This window comes from Dendrobates tinctorius, unplaced genomic scaffold, assembly GCF_039654945.1.
Source record: "Dendrobates tinctorius isolate UK_male_01 unplaced genomic scaffold, ASM3965494v1 ptg000254l, whole genome shotgun sequence".
NCBI lineage: Eukaryota > Metazoa > Chordata > Amphibia > Anura > Dendrobatidae > Dendrobates > Dendrobates tinctorius.
In genome coordinates this window covers 2,913,953-2,934,169 of record NW_027361921.1, presented here as the reverse complement: position 1 = coordinate 2,934,169, position 20,217 = coordinate 2,913,953, and the positions used below count along the sequence as shown (strand labels likewise).

Genomic DNA, 20,217 nt, shown 5'->3' with positions numbered 1-20,217 from the left:
TATAATGGAGAATGATATCTCTTTCACTACAGGCAACCCATCAGATGGTGGCCAACCATGACTGTTCACATTTCCACAAATTTGTGCTAACATCTGAAGCCCCAACAGTAGGCACAGAAGCCACACTAAAGATATCACAGAGTGCAGATTAATGCAGCATACCAAAAATGTGAAAGGGTCCAAACTCTCCTTGATGGTATTGATTTTCACTTCTAGATACTCCTGCACCATCCTCTCCATTCGTCCACCATGTGTCAGATTGGGACTCTTGTGCTGGTGCACGAGCTGGTCTAAAAAAGTGCTACTGCTGCTAATCTTTTGGCAATGATGAACTGACATGCCAGAGGTTGGAAATCTAGAGCTGTGATGCACACTGTGTGCCTCACTGCTGTCTTGGGGAAAACCTCTCCTTAAAGTTGTGTAAAAGCGTGTTTCAATACTTCAGCATTCGTGGGTCCTTTTCCAGGGTAGGAAGCATCTGGCAAAATTTGGTCTTATAACGTGAGTGGCAACCCAGTAGTCAGCACTATTTTGAATCATAACTATATTGGGATCATGTTTCAGATATGTCATGCTCTTCCAAGAGTTCCAAGCCCATGCTGTGTTGGTGGCTGGGTAACACTGATGCTTGCTTCTTCTGTCCGCTCCCGCCAACCACAAATAACAGAGAGGGGATGATTTTCCTCTTCATCTCCTGACAGTTGCTCAACCATCACTTCTTCGTCCTCCATCTTTTCCTCGGATCTTGCACCTTCACTAACAGTTTCTGTTATCACCACCCCCCCCTCAATTGCAATAATCCACCCTCCCTTGGCACCCTCTTGTGTGACGACAGTCTGGAGCTTTGAGACCATGTTATCCCTTCTGCATCCCCCTCTGTCTCCTCCTCTTTTTCTGGGACCACCACCTTCTCCTGCAGGCTATAGAAAGTCTGCTCCAGCATATAAATGACTGGAAGAGTGATGCTAATAGTTTTGTCGGCGATAACCATCATAGTATCCATTTCAAAACTCTGCAGAAGGATGCAAAGGTTCTTAATCTGTGCCCACTCCGTAAATGTGATAAGTGCCACGTCCATACTGCGTTGGCCCAGGCTATACAACCTGACATGCTGCGTCAGGTCTCGATGCAGCTGCCATAGTCGCAACATGTGTACTGTAGAGTGGAATTCTACACCGCATATCAACCTGTTAACTGGCATGGACATAGACCTCTGTATTGAAGCAAGTCGATGACCTGAGGGGGGCGAATGGCGGAAGTGAGCACACAGCTTCTGTGGTTTCTGCAGCAGCTCACCCAGGTCAGGATAGTGGCGTAGAAAATGCTGTACCACCAGGTTCAGGATGTGAGCAATGCAAGGCACATGTGTGAGCTGGCCTCGCCATAGGGACGCCATCAGGTTTGCACTGTTATTGGGCTTCTCTGACCTTTCCTGGCGCCTGCACACTGCAGTACTTGGCTCTGCCCTCAACAGGGCAGATCAGTACGCCTGCGCAGGAGCCACGACACGAAGCAAGGAAGATGACGACATTGCATGAAGATGGGAGGCGCCGGACTCGGACATGCGACGCCCAACGGACCAGACCGCCCCGCCCCGGGTGAGTATAATAAAACTTATTTTTCTTATTTTTCAGGTTAGATCGGGGGCTTATCTACAGCATTCTAGAATGCTGTAGATAAGCCCCGAAAGGCAGTGGCCACAGCTAGTAGCTGAAAAACAAGGTGATAGGTTCATTTTAATTTCAACTCAAAACAATACAACATGGGATATGTCGGGCTGTATCAAGTTTAGCAACAGAAAAAAATATTTTTTTTAATGTGCATGAGCTATGTAAAATGTTGAATTTCACCGCCACTAAATAACAAGGTAACAATATGAGATGTGGCATGGTGAATCACGGTAGCAATTGCCCCCCAAACATTTCATGCACAACGGCTCAAATCACAGAGCAATGTCACCACACCACTAAATGGCAAGGTGGGATATAGCACACTGTTTCATCTTTAGTTAGTGAAAAAATAAGATTTAGGCTGGTTTCACACCAGCGTTCGATCGGGCAGTGCATCGTGCGCTATCGGGCGCACACGCAATGTTCCCCTATCTTTAACATGGTGATCGTAGGGTCTTGCGAATGTACGCGCTCTTCAGCGTTTAGTGTACGCTGCGCATTTTACAGGTGTGTGCCCAGACGCGCCGTACTCTACATGTTGCATTTTTTTCCGGCGACATCGTTAAAAAAATCTCGCGCGCACGTGTGCGCTCGGTGTGCGCACAAAAATAGCATTGCAGTCTATGTGGTCGCTGACGAGCGCTTGGCACCGCGCACGCGATTTGAGTAAACAATGTCTAGACACTGGTCTAGAACTCCCCCTAAACAAGCAACATTGTTTTGGAGGAGTGTAAATAAAAGAAGGTGTCTTCAGGGTCAGACAATTACTCTACAGACAGCCTTGCAGAGAGCAGACAAGAGCCTACAAGTGTGGATTCAAGGTTCAGGAGCCAAAATGTGAGTATTCTTCAACATAATGTCTGTGTGTCCTGTATGATTTTATAATGTACTAATGTTTTTTTTTTTCTTTTCAGCATGTCTTCTTCTGGCTCAATGTATTCGCCAACACGGCAAGAACTGGCCCAAGCTGATCGTGAGGTGAGAATCTTGCTGCCTTTTGGTAAGTATTGCGGGAGCCGTCTGAGTGGGAGCCGTCTGAGGATTCTAAGCGGGAGCAGCGTGCTCAAGTTGTGGCGAGGAGACGCAATGTGAGTGTGTGTGTGTGTATGTATATATATATATATATATATATATATATATATATATATATATATATATATATATATATATATATATATATATATATATATATATAATATTATTATTATTATTATTATTATTATTATTACTTTTTTTTTTTTTTTTTCTGTCTTTATTTATCTTGCTTCTTTTCTGTTTCTTTTTGTATCTTTTCCAAAATTCTAAACATTCTATATTTTTTTTCTAGGTTCCACAACGGGATGACGAAGTCTACATCGACAACGAGCACCTTATCCGCCTTGTTGAGGAGCGTATCCCATTGTGGGACAGCCGTGACCAGCAGTACAAAGACACAGTGGTGACCCGGTAGCTCTGGAATGAGGTGGCCGCAGCGATGATGGATGGCTGGGACAGCGCCTCTGCAGCTTCAAAAAGGGCGTTCAGTAAGTATAAAGATGCTCTGTGATACTGCATTGATTTATGGTCCTGATGGTGCTGGTGTTTTTTTGGCAAGATATATTCTTGCATTTAAAACACCAATGCCTTGTGGAAAACTGTGATTGATTTGTATCTTCAACTGCTGCATTGATTTATGGTCCTGATGGTGCTGGTGTTTTTTTTGGCAAGATATATTCTTGCATTTAAAACAACAATGCCTTGTGGAAGACTGTGATTGCTTTTTCAACTGCTGTCTTGATCCTGTTTTCACTCTTGCTCCTGATGATACTGTTGTTTTCGCTGATACATATATTCTAGCAGGAAACATAACAGTGTCCTCAGTATCAACAGTGACTGCATTGTGTCTAGAATTTTATTTGTGCTGCAACATTGACTGTTTGCAAAGTTCTATCCGGTGTGTGTGCTGATAATTAAGTTGCCTTAAGTGCATTTTCTAATATTTTTTTTCTTTTTTTCCCAACAGTGAACAAAATCCGCACACGTTGGCGCTCGATGAAGGACTGCTTCAACACTGATGTTCATGCTGAGGGACAGGTTCGGAGTGGTTCTGCGTCAAGGCGCAGAAGAAAGTACCGCTATCATCGCGAGTTGGCTTTCCTGAGACTGGTCCTTGCCAGCAGAGCGTAAGTGTTTTTTTTTTTTTTGGTTTGTTATTACTCTGTGCTTTTCTATTCCACAGGTGATGCTTCTTGTAAATGCATAATGCTCATGTTTTCCCTTTCTTTCCACAGCACTTGGAGCAACACCCTGCAACCTGTCCCGGGAGCGGTTCTTCATCGATCGACCTCGGACCCGTCCCAGCCATCCGACAGCCAGGAAGCATCTTGCAGGTCAGCAACACAGACAGCTGGTGACCAGGATGCTGGTCCATCAGGTGTTCCCCTGTCCCATGTCTCTGTCACTGGTTATGCGGGCACTACCCGCCAGCGGTAGAGGGCCTTGGACAGGAATGTCATGCCCGAGTTCATGCACCTGAGCGAGGCCTTTAAGGCCAGCCTCAAGGCGCTGGCCGCTAGAACGGAAAGCAGTTTTCTCTGATGGAATGTGCTTTTAACCACATGGAACGTGGTTTTAACCACATGGAACACCGCTTCCACTCTGTTGACCATCGCCTTGACCGTCTGGAGGCCGACCTCAACAGACCAACGCACCATTTTTTCAGTAAAATTGAACAGGGCATGGCGGAACACCTTAGTCCTGAGCAACAGCTGAGTGTGTTACAGGCCTGCAACGCTGCTTACTTGTAGGCTATGCAGCAGAATCGGTATGTTCAGCAGTCAGTGGTGTCATTTCCAACAGTTCCACCGCTGACTCGCTTTACCACACTACCGACTTCTGCTGCATACCACTGCACGGCCACCTCCATTCCCAGCGAAGCCGGACATCACTACACCACCTCAAGTCTGAGTGCTGCTGGACACTCCTCCGCCACCACCACTATGGCAAGCGCTGCTCCTGTATGGAGCACCACCACCGCCACAGCACCACCAGCTTGGAGGCAAACCACCACAGAACCTGCTTGGGCCACCGACAACACCAGTCAACACCAAATGAGCACCGCCGGCACTCCGCAGCAACAGAGCACCGCCGGCACTCCGCAGCAACGGAGCACCGCCGGCACTCCGCAGCAACGGAGCACCGCCGGCACTCCGCAGCAACGGAGCACCGCCAGCACTCCTCAGCAAAGGAGCACCGCCAGCACTCCGCAGCAAAGGAGCACCCCCACCACTCCTCATGTCAACATAACCGCCACCAATTCTCCTCCTCTGAGAAGAACTTTGGATGAGATTCCAGACAGGCAGCCTCCTGCTCAGAGCACCGACCCAAATTTCTCTCCTAGGAGCACCGCCACTTCTAGCAGCACCGCCACCACAGAGCAGCAAAGGGGTGATCCGCATTCCCTATTTTACAGGGCAACGCCACAGTCCACCGTTACCAGGCGGTCAACAAAAGTAAGGCGGTCACAGGCTGCAAGTCGGTCCGGGCAGGATATTCCTGCGCCAAAGAAGAGGAAAAAAAAACTTTGTCCATCCACCGTCTCCTCCTAATGTGTCCCAAGCTGGCTCAATGTCCATTCCAGAGCTCCCTTCCCCCAGTACTTTTGTCGCCCCTTCTTTTAGAACCCCTTCCTCTACCTCCAGTCCTTCCTCGTCTCTCCACACACCCAAAGTCTCCCAATCTTCCCCCAAATGTCATTCCTAATAAATTTTTTTTTGGTTCTTTTTTGTTACAAAATAAATGTGCACTTGTGCTTTCAAAAAATTTGGAATGGTTATTGTGTCTCTCGCTGACTACACACACTGCGCCGTACACACACTGCGCCGTACACTTAGCGTTTTTGCAACAACAAATATCTCCATTACTGTTTCTTGTGTGAGACATGTTTCTTGTGTCAGTTTTGGAGATATGTGTGATATCAACAAACCAAATCTACATGACTTGCCTTTTCAACAACAGTCTCTACATTCTAGTAATATTGCACATACTCAATCCAGCAGGTTTCCCCAACTCCAGTCCTCAAGGTCCACCAAAAGATCATGTTGTATGGAATCCTCTTTTTTTTGGGCTATTGTGAAACAGTTATCAACGGAGCTATGGATTTCATTACAACATGATCTGGTGGTGGACCTTGTTGAGTGGAGTTGGGGAACCCTGCTGGATCCAATCTGTCTGTGCAATATTACTAGAATGTTGACACTGCGGTGAAAAAGACCAGTCATGTAGATTGGTTTCGTTGACAAAACATTTCTCCAAGACTGACGCAAGAAACGTCAGTAATCGAGATATCTGGTGTATTGCACACACTGAATTGAGCAGGGTTTCCCAACTGCAGTATTCAAAGCAAAACAACATAGCATGTTTTTAGTAATTAAATTGGAGTTAAAAAAATTAAAAAAAAAAAGTAAACATGATATGTTGGTTGACATTTAGGACTACATTTTGAAAACCATGGCTATAGAGGATGGTGTTGAGTGCAAGGCATATCTATTGTTCTCATTTAACTATTAGACAAAAAGGCAAGGAACTATAGATATACCTTGTAAATAACCACATAATCTATATAGTCACCTACTCTGGAGTATTAGTGAAATCATGCACAAAACACAGCATCATAAATTCACTGATACACCTGGCTACTTGCTAATGGTATTGGGAGTGTAAAAACAGAGAATGCACTCAGTACAGGTATCAAAACAGGTTTTTTTTATTAACATACAAAGAACATGCAATAATATTTTTTTAAACCATTTGCTCTTGCCATTCCACCCGTCCTACATCTCAGTTGAAGTATGCCGCAAATTGGTCCCTTATTTGGCCAACTTCAACGGATGACCTGAGAGGGTGCTGTGTAAATTCAAGCAATGGATTAGGGTCAACATCATCAAGATGAAAGTTTGGGTGCTCTTGAGAGAGTACAAAGTTGAGTAGAACAACACAGGCCTTGACCACCTCATCCACGGTTTCCAGTTTCAGATTAATAGCTTGTGCCAAGAATGCGCCATCTAGATACAAGGATACCAAATGCACACTCTACTGTTCTCTTGGCCCTGGTGAGCCTGTAATTGAAAATTCTTTTGTTGTGGTCCAAGTCCCGGCTGGAGTAGGGTTTCAGCAGGTTTTGGCACATCTGGAACGCTTCATCACCAACCATTACAAATGGCTGTGCCGGACCTTCGGTGTTGGGAAGAGGCCGAGTCATGGGGAATTTGAAGTTGTTGCCATACAACCTCCTGCCCATGACCGAGGTCTTAAAAGCCTGGGAGTCATTCCCACGGCCAAATGCCCCAATGTCCACTGCAATAAACATACAGTCTGCATCCGCAATAGCCATCAGTACAGTAGAAAAGTACTTTTTGTAGTTAAAGAACTCAGAGCCTGTTCTTTTGGGCTTGATAATCCGGATGTGTTTGCCTTCTACCGCTCCCAAACAGTTAGGGAAATTGCAGACAGTCCAGAATCTTTCGGCGATTTCCAACCACTTTTCTGCGGTTAGCATGGGCATGAATTCGGGACAAAGAATGTTCCAGAGAGCTTGGCAGGTGTCCGCTACAATTCCAGACAGCGTGGAGATTCCAATCCAGTACTAGAAGTGCAGTGACGAGAGGGTCTTTCCAGTAGCCATGAATCTGTGACACAAAGAAAACAATAATTAATATTTGTGTATACATAATTTTTTTAACATGTTAAATTAAAAAAAAAAAATTCTGCAGCCTTTGGTTCAATACATGCCATCCAAAAATTAACGCAGCTTGTAGTTACCGACATGGCAGAACTGTAATTATGCCAGATTTGGAAAAGTACATGTCACAAGCAAGAAAAATCAACAGGCATTGGTTTAGCAAAACTACCTACCTTAATGTGACCAGGAGCCGTTCCTCAGGAGTAATTGCACACCGGAGCTGTGTGTCCTGTCTCCGGATGACTTCTTTGACCCGACCAAGCAAATAGTTAAAGGTTTCTTGGGTCATCCGGGTATAATCCGTAAATTTCTCCGGGTTTGCCTGTAGCTCACTGTAGAGGGTGTGGTACGCTCCACGGCTCTCCCGGAGTTCAATAATGGGATGTATCCACATACGCTGCTGCTGCCGTCTTAGCTGCCTCTCTCTCTCCCTCTGTTCATGGCAAGCAACGGCATAAGCCTGAGCCGTCCTCATGTCCAGATCCAAGTCAAAGTCAAAGCTCTTCCAGCGCAGATCCGTGTTTCTCAAGTCAAATGCAAGCAAATGTGGAGAATTCAGGTGTAAACAGGGTCTATATAAAGAATTTCCATAGACACGCCCACTGGTGTCCCATTGGTGGAGTGTGTTGCAAGAATTTTTCAAGGATTTTTTCTCCTGTTTATTGGGCATAAAAATGCAATCTCATGAAAAACGCTTACAAACGCATAAAAACGCTGCGATTTTTTGTTGTAATGCGCACAATAATGATACAAAATAACGCAGCGTTTGCATGCACTTTTGACATGTGTTTCATGTGCGCTCCAAACGCAGCGCAAAAAAACGCTAGTGTGAAAGTAGCCTTAGAATGGTATACTCGTGCATGGAGCACTATAGAAGCAGTGCACAACACACTTGTTAGAAATGTGCCCTGCTGTTTTTGTCTGTGGACCTCAGTAATTGCAAAAAATGCTGGAAGGTCACTTTCACAGCCACACAGGACACTTCCTTGCTAAACTATTAAGAAACAACTGCCTGGCTAACTAGCTAAAATCTAGCTGCTAACAGTGCCATTGTCAGGAGCGGCCTCTCTTTGCTGTTACAGTGTCAAAATGGTGCTAAAACAAGATGTCCGCTCTTTATATGAACAGGGACATGTGATTTCAGCAGCCAGTGATACAAGCCATTGTGTCAGAACATTGTGGATGTTTCCTGCGCCCTGATTGGCTAGCCACACACAGTGGGCACACATAAAGTTAGAAAAAAAATTACAGTTTATAAGCAAGCCGCTCACTTGAGCTCTGCAAACCCCCTACTCTCATCAAACACGTGCCCAACGTGTCAGAACATTGTGGATGTTACCTGCGCCCTGATTGGCAGTGTCAAAATGGTGCTAAAACAAGATGTCCGCTCTTTATATGAACAGGGACATGTGATTTCAGCAGCCAGTGACACAAGCCGTTGTGTCAGAACATTGTGGATGTTTCATGCGCCCTGATTGGCTAGCCACAATGTGCACACATAAAGTTAGAAAAAAAATTACAGTTTATAAGCAAGCCGCTCACTGAGCTCTGCAAACCCCCTACTCTCATCAAACACGTGCCCAACGCTCATCTTACACCACAATTATTGTAGCCAAAGTGCTGCAAATACTTTTGTGGCCACGCAAATATTTTCCTGCACTTTTTACCGAATGTTACAGATTTTTTTTTCCCCGATTTTATTAAATTTTGCTTGTGTTTCCAATCACGAATCCTAATGTGCAATATTCATGCCGAATTTTTGTTTGGCAATTGTTTTTCAAACAAATTCGCTCATTACCACACAAAGAGACACAAGTGATATTTGAAAAATGATGCTCCATCCTGAAGTTCAAAGTAGACTATAACATCAGGGTCAAATTCTTTTTTTTTTGCATTTATTTTTCATTTTACCTTTATTGTTAGCAACATTTAGATTTTAACTTTTTGTTCATTTTTTAATTTGTTTTAAGGTTTTTTTTGTGAGTGCTTCCCATAGGAATACCGTATATACTCGCGTATAAGCCGAGATTTTCAGCCCATTTTTTTGGGCTGTAAGTCCCCCCCTCGGCTTATACGCGAGTTATATATGCCAGGGGGTCGGTGGGGAGGGGGGGCAGGGGTGTCAGATCATACTAAGCCCCTCTGGCATGGTCTCTGCAGCCCCCCTGCTTGTCACACGGTCTCAGGCTCCTTCCTTCAGTGGTCATGTGGTACTGCTCATTAAAGTCATGAATATGCGCATATTTATGACTTTAATGAGCGGTACCACGTGACCACTGAAGGAAGGAAGGGAAACCGTGGGAGAATAATGATGCAGAGACCACGCCAGGAGGGGGTAAGTATACGCTATATTCACCTGTCCCCCGTTCCAACGCTGCTCACCGCTGTCTGCCGCGTCCTCTGTTAGTGACATTCAGGCAGCAGAGGGCATGATGACATGGTTAGTGCACGCTGTGCCCTCTGCTGCCTGAACATCACTGACTGAGGACGCGGCAGACACCGGCACCTGTCCCCCAGTGACGGAGAGGTGATTGTCTTTTTTTTTTTTTACATTTTCAGCAGCATATGGGGTATAATCTATGGAGCAGCATATGGGGGCATAATATATGGAGCATCTTATGGGACAGCATATGGGGCATAATCTGTGGAGCATCTTATGGGGAAGCATATGGGGACATAATCTATGGAGCATCTTATGGGGGCTGCATATGGGGGCATAATTTATGGAGCATCTTATGGGGCAGCATATGGGGGCATAATCTATGGAGCATCTTATGGGGGCAGCATATGGGGGCATAATCTATGGGGCAGCATATTGGGGCATAATCTATGGAGCATCTTAAGGGGGCAGCATATGGGGCATAATCTATGGAGCATTTTATGGAGCAGCATATGGGGCAGCATATGGGGGCATAATCTATGGAGCATCTTATGGGGGCAGCATATGGCGGCATAATCTTTGGAGCAGCATATGGGGCCTATTCTATGGAGCAACTTATGGGGCAGCATATGGGGGCATACTCTATGGAGTATCTTATGGGGCCTATTCTATGGAGCATCTTATGGGGCCATAACCTTTATGGGGCAGCATATGGGGCATATTATTCTATGGAGCATCTTATGGTGTCATTATTAACCTTTGTGCAGCATTATATGGGGTGTATTTTGTATGGAGCATTTTATGGGGCCATCATAAACTGTATGGAGCATTATATGTGGCTCCTGATTCAATATGGATATTCAAAAACATTTAGCCTACTGATGTCTCAATTACAGTAATTTTACTTTTATTGGTATCTATTTTTATTTTTGAAATTTACCAGTAGCTGCTGCATTTTCCACCCTAGGCTTTTACGCGAGTCAATACGTTTTCCCAGTTTTTTGTGGCAAAATTAGGGGGGTCGGCTTATACACGGGTTGGCTTATACACGAATATATACGGTAAATGGGCTACTGTATCTTCTTGTCATCCATGTGAATAATTCACATTTTTTTGATTTATGAACATGAAGCTATAGTCTATACACTCTAGTGATGTTCTTAGCTTTGGAAAGTTATCTGTCTTAAAATGCAATGCTTATATACTATGGTCACTGATCCCCAGGCTATGGTCATTATACGATTCAATAAAACAAGTGCTGTCAACTGACCATGTATGAACTGACCCTATAAATTATTCTGTGCTAAACTAAACAAATTATTTCCCAGACTTTATCAAGTTAAAATCTTATAAAATTATTACACTCTACTTTTGTGCATTTTTATTTGCCATTCTGATCCTAACCAGTGAAAATTTTGAAAATAAATTTCTGACAAATTAAAGACAAATTAAAATAGATTGAGTTGATATTCATAGATGTCCTGAATGTAAGGCTATATACAGTAACTGTCTGTATGTTCCTATTTTAGGTTGTATCTGGAGGGGTTGCCAGCAATAAATATATTTGCAAAGTTCTACAAAATTTAACAGATGATCTCGATATGTCTTTGTTGTGTCCTCCACCAAACCTCTGCACAGACAATGGTGTTATGATTGCCTGGTAAGATAACAAGGTTGGAAATGTTCACTTATTTACCTAACCACTTCCATAACCACATCTGGATGTACAAGTACATCTAAAAGCACAGTAAGTTAAGACACCCTTAATCCATCTGGATTTACTCGCAGAAGGGCATCAGTGTTACCCAGTTACACTCCCAATATACAGGTGCTTCTCACAAAATTAGAATATCAGCAAAAAGTTAATTTATTTCTGTTCTTCAATGCAAAAAGTGAAACTCATATTCTATATAGTCATTACAAACAGTTAACTATTTCAATTGTTTCTGTTAATGTTGATTATTATGGCTTGCAGCTAGTGAAAACTCAATAGTCGTCATCTCAGTAAATTAGAATACTTTATAACACCAGCTTGAAAAAATGATTTTAAAATCTGAAATGTTTACCTACTGAAATGTATGTTCAGTAAATGCACTCAATACTTGGTTGGGGCTCCTTTTGCATCAATTACTGCATCAATGTGGAGTGGCATGGAGGAGATCAGCCTGTGGCACTGCTGAGGTGTTATGGAAGCCCAGGTTGCTTTGATATCAGCCTTCAGCTTATCTGCATTGTTGGGTCTGGGGTCTCATCTTCCTCTTGACAATACCCCATAGATTCTCTATGAGGTTAAGGTCAGGCGAGTTTGCTGGCCAATCAAGCACAGTGATACTGTTTGTAAACCAGGTATTGGTACTTTTGGCAGGGCGGACAGGTGCCAAGTCCTGCTAGAGAATTAAATTTCCATCTCCAAAAAGCTTGTTGGCAGAGGAAAGCATGAAGTGCTCTAACATTTCCTGGTAGATGGCTGTACTGACTTTGGTCTTGATAAAACACAGTGGCCCTACACCAGCAGATGTCATGGCTCCCCAAACCATCACTGATTGTGGAGACGTCGCATTAGACCTCAAGCAGCTTGGATTGTGTGCCTCTCCACTATTCCTCCAGACTCTGCGTCCTTGATTTCCAAATGAAATGCAAAATTTACTTTTATCTGAAAACAACACTTTGGACCACTGGAGCAACAGTCCAGTTCTTTTTCTCCTTGGCCCAGGTAAGACGCTTCTGGCGTTGTCTATTGGTCATGAGTGGATTGACACAAGGAATGTGTCACTTGTAGCCCATGTCCTGGACATGTCTGTGTTTGGTGGCTCTTGATGCAAGGGCTCCAGCAGCAGTCCACTCCTTATGAATCTCCCCCAAATTTTTGAATGGCCTTTTCTTAACAATCCTTTCAAGGGTGAGGTTATCCCAGTTACTTGTGCACTTTTTCCTTCCACTCAACTTTCCATTAATATGATTGGATACAGCACTCTGTAAGCAGCCAGCTTCTTTAGCAATGACCTTTTGTGGCTTACCCTCCTTGTGGAGTGTGTCAATAACTGCCTTCTGGACATCTTTCAAGTCAGCAGTCTTCCCCATAATTGCTGAGCCTACTGAAACAGAATAAGGGACCTTTTTAAATGCTTAGGAATCCTTTGCAGGTGTTTTTTGTTGATTTTTCTAATTTACTGAGATGATGACTTTTGGGTTTTCATTGGCTGTAAGCCATAATCATCAACAATAACAGAAATAAACACTTGAAATAGATCACTCTTTTCTTAATAACTCTATAGAATATATGAGTTTCACTTTTTGTATTGAAGAAATGAAACAAATTAACTTTTTGATGATATTCTAATTTTGTGAGAAGCACCTGTAGCAATAGACATTCAAGAAGGGCCCAGTGCTGGTTGTTGACTTCTTTGATACCTCTGTCAGCTGTCAAAAGGTGCTGATGGTGCACCCTGGTGGCTACAGCTTGACAAAGGTACACAGTTCTGCTATAGGGTTTTTGCCTACTAGGAATTGTACAGAGAAGCTCACTGGCCAGTAACTACTTTATCAACAGTTTACTCGCTGGCTAATGGGAAGAAAAAACACTTTGTGCCCTAGTCTGGTCTACTGCATGCTATAGAAGGCAACTCCTGCACATCCACTGCGCAAATGACCACAAGTTGCACACTTTGTCAATCATATTCAGCAAATGATTTCTCCTTCGCCTCATTGGAGGACACAGATACTGTGGGTGTATGCTTCTGCCGCTAGGAGGCTGACATTAAGTGAAAAAAAGAGGTTAGGCTAGTTTCACACTCTCTTTTTTTCGCAGCGCGTTTTTCCCGCAAAAAACGCATTGAAAAAACGCATACAAAAGCATACAACTGCTGCGTTTTTTTCAAGCATTTTTATGAGCATGCATGAAAAAAACGCAGCGTTTTTATGCGTTTGTATGCGTTTTTAGTGCGTTTTTACCGCGTTTGCGTTTTTTCCAACATTAGGTGGCCCCTCACACTAACCCAAACCATGACTTTACTAACCCTAACCCTGACCCTAACCCTAACCCTGACCCTAACCCTAACCCTAACCCTGACCCTAACCCTTAACCAAATCATACTTAACCCTAACCCAAACCCTAAACCCTAACCCTGACCCTAACCCTGACCCTAACCCTAACCCTGACCCTAACCCTTAACAAAACCATACTTAACCCTAACCCTGACCCTAACACTAACCCTGACCATAACCCTAACCCTAACCCTGACCCTAACCCTGACCCTAACCCTTAACCAAACCATACTTAACCCTAATCCTGACCCTAACCCTGACCCTAACCCTTAACAAAACCATACTTAACCCTGACCCTAACCCTAACCCTGACCCTGACCCTTAACCAAACCATACTTAACCCTAATCCTGACCCTAACCCTGACCCTAACCCTTAACAAAACCATACTTAACCCTAACCCTGACCCTAACCCTAACCCTGACCCTAACCCTAACCCTAACCCTGACCCTAACCCTTAACCAAACCATACTTAACCCTAATCCTGACCCTAACCCTGACCCTAACCCTTAACCAAACCATACTTAACCCTAACCCTGACCCAAACCCCAACCCTAACCCTGACCCTAACCCTAACCCTAAACCCCCTTAACTAACCCTAACTCTAACCCAAACCCCTAAATTCCATGGTTAAAAAAAAAAAACGCATATGCAAAAAAACGCATACATGAGCATGCCAGTGCGCACATATGCGCATCCATAGGCTATAATGGCCATTTTTAGCGCAAAACGTGCGCATATGTGCGCATGCGCTTTTTTGCAGGGCCAAAAAATGCAACATGCTGCGTCTGGAAAATACAAACGCACACCCCAAAAAAACGCAGCGCATGAAAATCGCATACATGCGCTTACAAGCGCGCAGGTATGCGCACCCATGTTAAATATAGGGGAAAAAACGCATGCGCACATTTGCGTTTTTTTCCAGCGCTAAAAAACGCAAATGTGAAACCAGCCTTAGCTCCTCTGCCGTATACACCCTTGCCCCTATTGCGGGCGGAAATCAGTTTGTTGCTTAGTGTCCATGGAGGCACACGTCTGGTTTTTCTCCAGACTTTTTTTTGTCTTTTTCCCATGAAGATGAGACAGGGGCAACGGATCCTCTTGAAAGGGTCCGATTTCCCCAAACCAACAACGGGCGAGCATGTGCAAGTGTCCCTCCACGTATTCTCTTCGACACTTGCCGAGGGTCGACATCCAGAACGCATATCTGCATATTCCCATTTTTTCCTCCTCATCAGAGGTTCCTAGGCTTCGCCATCAGCAGTCGACATTTTCAGTTCGTAGCGCTACCCTTCGGGCTAGCCACGGCTCCCAGAGTGTTCACAAAGGTTATGGCAGTTGTCATGGCCATACTGCACTCTCGAGGCATAGTCGTCTTGCCTTACTTGGATGACCTCTTGGTCAAGGGCCCGTCAATACGGGGATGCGAGGAAAATGTCAGTATCACGCTAGACACTCCTGCCCGCTTAGGGTGGTTGGTCAATGCGAAGATGTCATCCATTGTGCCAGCTCAGAGGATTTCCTTCTTAGGAATGATCTTCGACACTTGCCGAGGGTTGGTAATTCTCCCTCAGGAAAAAGCGATAGCTCTCCGGCAGGGAGTCCGGACACTTCGCCAACCAGTCCCTCATACCATCCGATCCGGGATGAGGATTCTAGGGAAAATGGTGGCAGCAATGGAAGTGATACCATTCCCCCAGTTCCATCTTTGCCCCCTACAGCACCCCCTCTTGTCAGCCTGGGACAAGAATCCTTTCACGCTCGATCGGCGGTGCCGACTGTCCTCTCAAGTCAGGCAGTCGCTCGGATGGTGGTTAACCGGTTCCTCTCTGACCCAGGGCAAATCTTTCCCCCCAGACCATTGGTTGGGGATGACAACCGACGCCAGTCTCCTCGGCTGGAGAGCAGTGTTTCGCCACCACACAACCCATGGACAGTGGTCGCCACAGGAGGCACGCCTCCTGATCAACTTATTGGATATACGAGCAATTCGGCTGGCCCTGCAAAGGTTTCATCACTTTCTAGCAGGCCGCCCTGTCCGGACAAGTCCACGGCGGTGGCTCACATAAATCTACAAGGGGGCACCCGCAGCAGAGCAACCATGCGCGAGGTGGGGCGCGTTCTTCAGTGGGCCGAAGCAAACCACTCAGTGATTTCGGCTGTACACATCCCAGGCGTGGAAAATTGGGCGGCAGACTTTCTCAGCCGGCAGGGTCTTGCGTCCGGAGAGTGGTCTCTACATCCCAAAGATGTCGCTCGGGCTAGGGACCCGCAGGCAATCGCTGTGGATGCGTTGGTTCTACCATGGAACCAGTTTCGCCTCCCATATCTATTTCCCCCGCTGCCACTACTGCCGAGGGTCATCAAGAAGATCAAGACGGAAGGGGTTCCGGCGATTCTGCTGGCCCCAGACTGGCCCTTCAAGCGTGGTACGCAGATCTAATGCACCGTTGAATCTTGGATTCTAACCCAGGCAGGGTTTGGGAGCAAGGTGGTCACCACAATGGTTAGCGCCCGGAAACCTGCTTCAGCACGAATTTACCACCACACCTGGAAGGTGTTCTTTGCTTGGTGTCGAGGCCGCGGTGTTTCTCTGCTGAAATTCTCGATCCCCAACATCTTGGCTTTTCTCCAGTCAGGCCTAAACTCGGACTTGGCCCCAAGTTCCCTCAGGAGACAAATATCGGCCTTATCCGTCCTGTTCCAGCGCAGAATTGCAACCAAATTTTCAGGTGAAGACTTTCATCCAGGGAGTCTCCCACTTGGTACCTCCCTATAAGGCACCTATGGACGCCTGGGACCTTAACCTGGTCCTAAGTGTTCTGCAGGAAGCTCCATTTGAACCGCTTCAGGATATCTCTGAGGTACCTTTCCCGGAAAGTGGTGTTCCTAGTGGCCATCACTTCTATTAGGCGCGTTTCAGAGCTGGCGGCCCTATCCTGCTGAGCTCCGTTCCTCACTTTCCATAAGGATAAGGTGGTGCTCAGACCAGCCCTCTCCTTTTCTGCTGAAAGTCGTGTCCTTTTTTCTCATTAATGAAGATGTTGTCTTGCCCTCATTTTTTTCCAGCACCGGTGCACCATGTGGTAAAGGCTCTTCACACGTTAGACCTGGTAAGAGCCCTCCGGAGGTACGCGTCGAGGACGGCACTCTTTCATCAGACGGACACACTGTTTGTGCTCCCCGAAGGGCGCAGGAAGGGACTCTGTTATGAATGAGTCACCGTAGGAGGCAAAAACAGAAATACTAGCTAAGTCCAGAAAACCAGAGAAGTTGGCAGCTATCGGATTGCAGACACCTGAACCTATCAACAACAACTAGCAGTAGCCGTGGGGGGTTCCTACGGTGCCCTAGACCCCTCGATCACAGCCGGAGAACTACATAGCCTAAAGACAGAAAGGGAAATCTAAACTGCCCCAGAGCAGACCCAAAAGCAATAGGCAGCCCCCAACATATAATGACGGTGAAGCAAGATGAAAAAACACTCACACAGATAGAAAGATAGGCTGAGCAAATGATGGGGCCCAAGCTAACTAAATAGGACAGGATAGGAAAGCTGCTGTCTGCAATCCGCCAAAAACCCTATCAAAATAAGGGCCAACAGGCTGATAGGGAAAAAGGCCCTGAAGACGCTAGGCTTCAAAAAGACTATATCAGCACTCAGGTATTTTCTGAAGACAGAGCAAAAAGGAATTCAACTCACCCCAGCAGGGAATGGCAGAAATTCAGAAAAACAAGGCAAAACAAACCAAAACACAAATGCAAAAAGCAGTGCAGAAAACTTAGCTTTTGAGGAGCAGGAATCAGACTGGTCTCCTAGAATCCCTCAGAGAGATCACCAGCAAGGCAGAAGGGCGTCAGCTGCCTTATATCCAGTCAGCAATTCCCATCACCCAGTCATCATCATCATACCCAGGTGCTTGGTAATCAGCCTCACTACCTTCCTTCACCAGAAGAGGGAGTTCATCAGACCTCAATGGTGAAGGGGAAAATGAACTCACAACAGGACTCGCTGCCTCAAAATCGACCATAGCCAAATGGATTTGTTTGACTATTCAGGAGTCCTACCGCATTAAAGACACGTCGATTCCAGAAGGATCAGAGCGCACTCTACTCGGGCAGTGGGTACCTCTTGGGCGCTTCAGCACCAGGCTTCGACGGAGCAGGTTTACAAGGCAGAAACCTGGTCCAGCCTACACACATTTGCCAAACATTATAATATCCATACTCAGGCCTCGGCGGATGAGAGCCTGGGTAGAAGGATTCTCCAAGCAGCGGTGGCACACCTTTAAACAAGAGGTGCATGTAGTTTGGATCGGTGAGTCAATCTCCCATCCAGGGACTGCTTTAGGACGTCCCACGGTATCTGTGTCCCCCAATGAGGCGAAGGAGAAACATGGATTTTTGTGATAACACCGTAAAATCCTTTTCTCCTAGACGCTCAATCGGGGACACAGCACCCACCCTATTAGCCAGTTGGCTCTTGTTTTGTTTAATTAATATGCATTTACTTGTTTGATATTAGGGTGGTGTTTTTATTTGGACATGTTGTACCTGTATTAAGGCTGATTTTGACACCAAACTGATTTCCGCCCGCAATAGGGGCGAGGGTGTATACTGCGGAGGAGGAGCTAACCTCTTTTTTTCACTTAGTGTCAGCCTCCTAGCGGCAGAAGCATACACCCACAGTATCTGTGTCCTCCAATGAGCGTCTCGGAGAAAAAGATTTTACGGTGAGTTATCACAAAAATCCATGTTTTCCATACCACCATCGGAACCCGGCCTTAGAGTGAAATGGTCAGTTGATTCACAGCTATGTATGAAACATTTCTTACAAAAATAATTAATTTATTAATTAATATTCTCATAGTCTGGGAGTCCTTCATTTGTTTTTTACAAAACTCTATGCGGGCTTTCATATGTCTTGCATTGAGGAGAGGCTTCCCTCAGGCCACGCTGTCATAAAGGCCCAACTAGTGGAGGGCTGTAGTGATAGTTGACTTTGTGGAGCTTTCTTCCATCTCCCTATGCATCTGTGGAGCTCAGCCACAGTGATCTTGGGGGTCTTCTTTACCTCTCTCACCAAGGCTTTTCTCCCACAATTGCTCAGTTTGGTTGGACAGCCAAGTCTAGGAAGGCTTCTGGTGGTCCCAAACTTCTTCCATTTAAGAATTATGGAGGCCACTGTGCTCATAGGAACCTTGAGTACTGCAGCAATTCTTTTTTTAATCTTGGCCAGATCTGTGCCTTGCACATTTCTGTCTCTGAGCTCATTGGACAGTTCCTTTGACCTCATGATTCTCAATAGGTCTGACATGCACTGTGGGTTGTGAGGTCTTATATAGACAGGACTTGATTTGGAAAGGCACACACCTATCAGTTTAAGCACAGCTGGACTCCAGTTAAGGAGTTGAACCATCTCAAGGAGGATCACAAGGAAATGGATAGCATGTGACTTAAATGAGTGTTTGAGCAAAGGGTCTGAATAATTATGACCATGTGATATTTAGTTTTTTTCTTTTTTAATAAATTTGCAAAAATTTCTACATTTCTGTATTTTTTCAGTCAAGATGTGGTGCAGTGTACATTAATGATAACAAAAATAACTTTTTTGAATTTACCAAATGGCTGCAATGAAACAGAGTGAAAAATTTAAAGGGGTCTGAATACTTTCTGTACCCACTGTAGTTCTACTAATTAGCTATATCGCTTACCCCACGTGTGGGGCATATAATGACAGGTAATTTGCTATGTCGCTTACCACTAAAAGCTAATTAGAAGAGCTATGCTCCATTTCTAATTGGTGGTATTTTCTATTATTATTATTATTGCACCTACTACATATTGGATTCAATTGGATAAACACATGGTTTGGTTAATATTTGTTGAAAAGCGTCGTGAATAAAAAGCCTTTCTCTCATTATCCTTTCTGAAGAATTGATTCACTCCAGCAGCGCAGCCCCCCTATGTCTTTTTCCAAATGGATCCAATATCTCCTGAAGGATTTACCCACTAGCCACGGGACAGCAGCAGCTATTTTTTTTTTTCAAGCCTACATAGGAGTTATGCCTGTCACAACCTCACCAGGTGAGCATAACCATCACTCTCTTACTTTCCCTCCATAGGGTTTCACCCTATTGTGCGCTCTGTGTCCCAATTTTAGATTTACACCTACTACATAAAGGAATAGACTCTAGGAGCTAGAAATACCCCTTTAAGGCCAAATTAGGCTTGGCTCTTAGGCCTTATTCTGACATCAGTGATTTTTCTCATACATGAGAATATAATCTGTAGTTCATCAGTGTTTTGGGTCCGAGTTCCATCAGTGTTTGGTCAGTGTCAGTTTTTACCATCAGAGTTTCATTAGTAATTTTCCTTTGCAAAAAATAAATTACCAAGCTTCTAT

The 20,217-nt window shown here is 45.0% G+C and overlaps 1 protein-coding gene across 9 annotated transcripts in view; it reads left to right on the top strand.

The window, feature by feature from the left end:
• LOC141067695 (tRNA N6-adenosine threonylcarbamoyltransferase, mitochondrial-like) overlaps positions 1-20,217 on the top strand; it is a 210,391-nt gene that overhangs the window by 141,055 nt on the left and 49,119 nt on the right. For 8 of the 9 annotated variants that reach the window (XM_073558093.1, XM_073558092.1, XM_073558097.1 and 5 more), the window contains exon 6: positions 11,299-11,429. The exons of the other annotated variant lie outside the window; for it this stretch is intronic. In XM_073558093.1, coding sequence (XP_073414194.1) covers positions 11,299-11,429 — 131 coding nt within the window. The remainder of the gene's footprint in view (positions 1-11,298; positions 11,430-20,217) is intronic. 9 annotated transcript variants of the gene reach the window in all.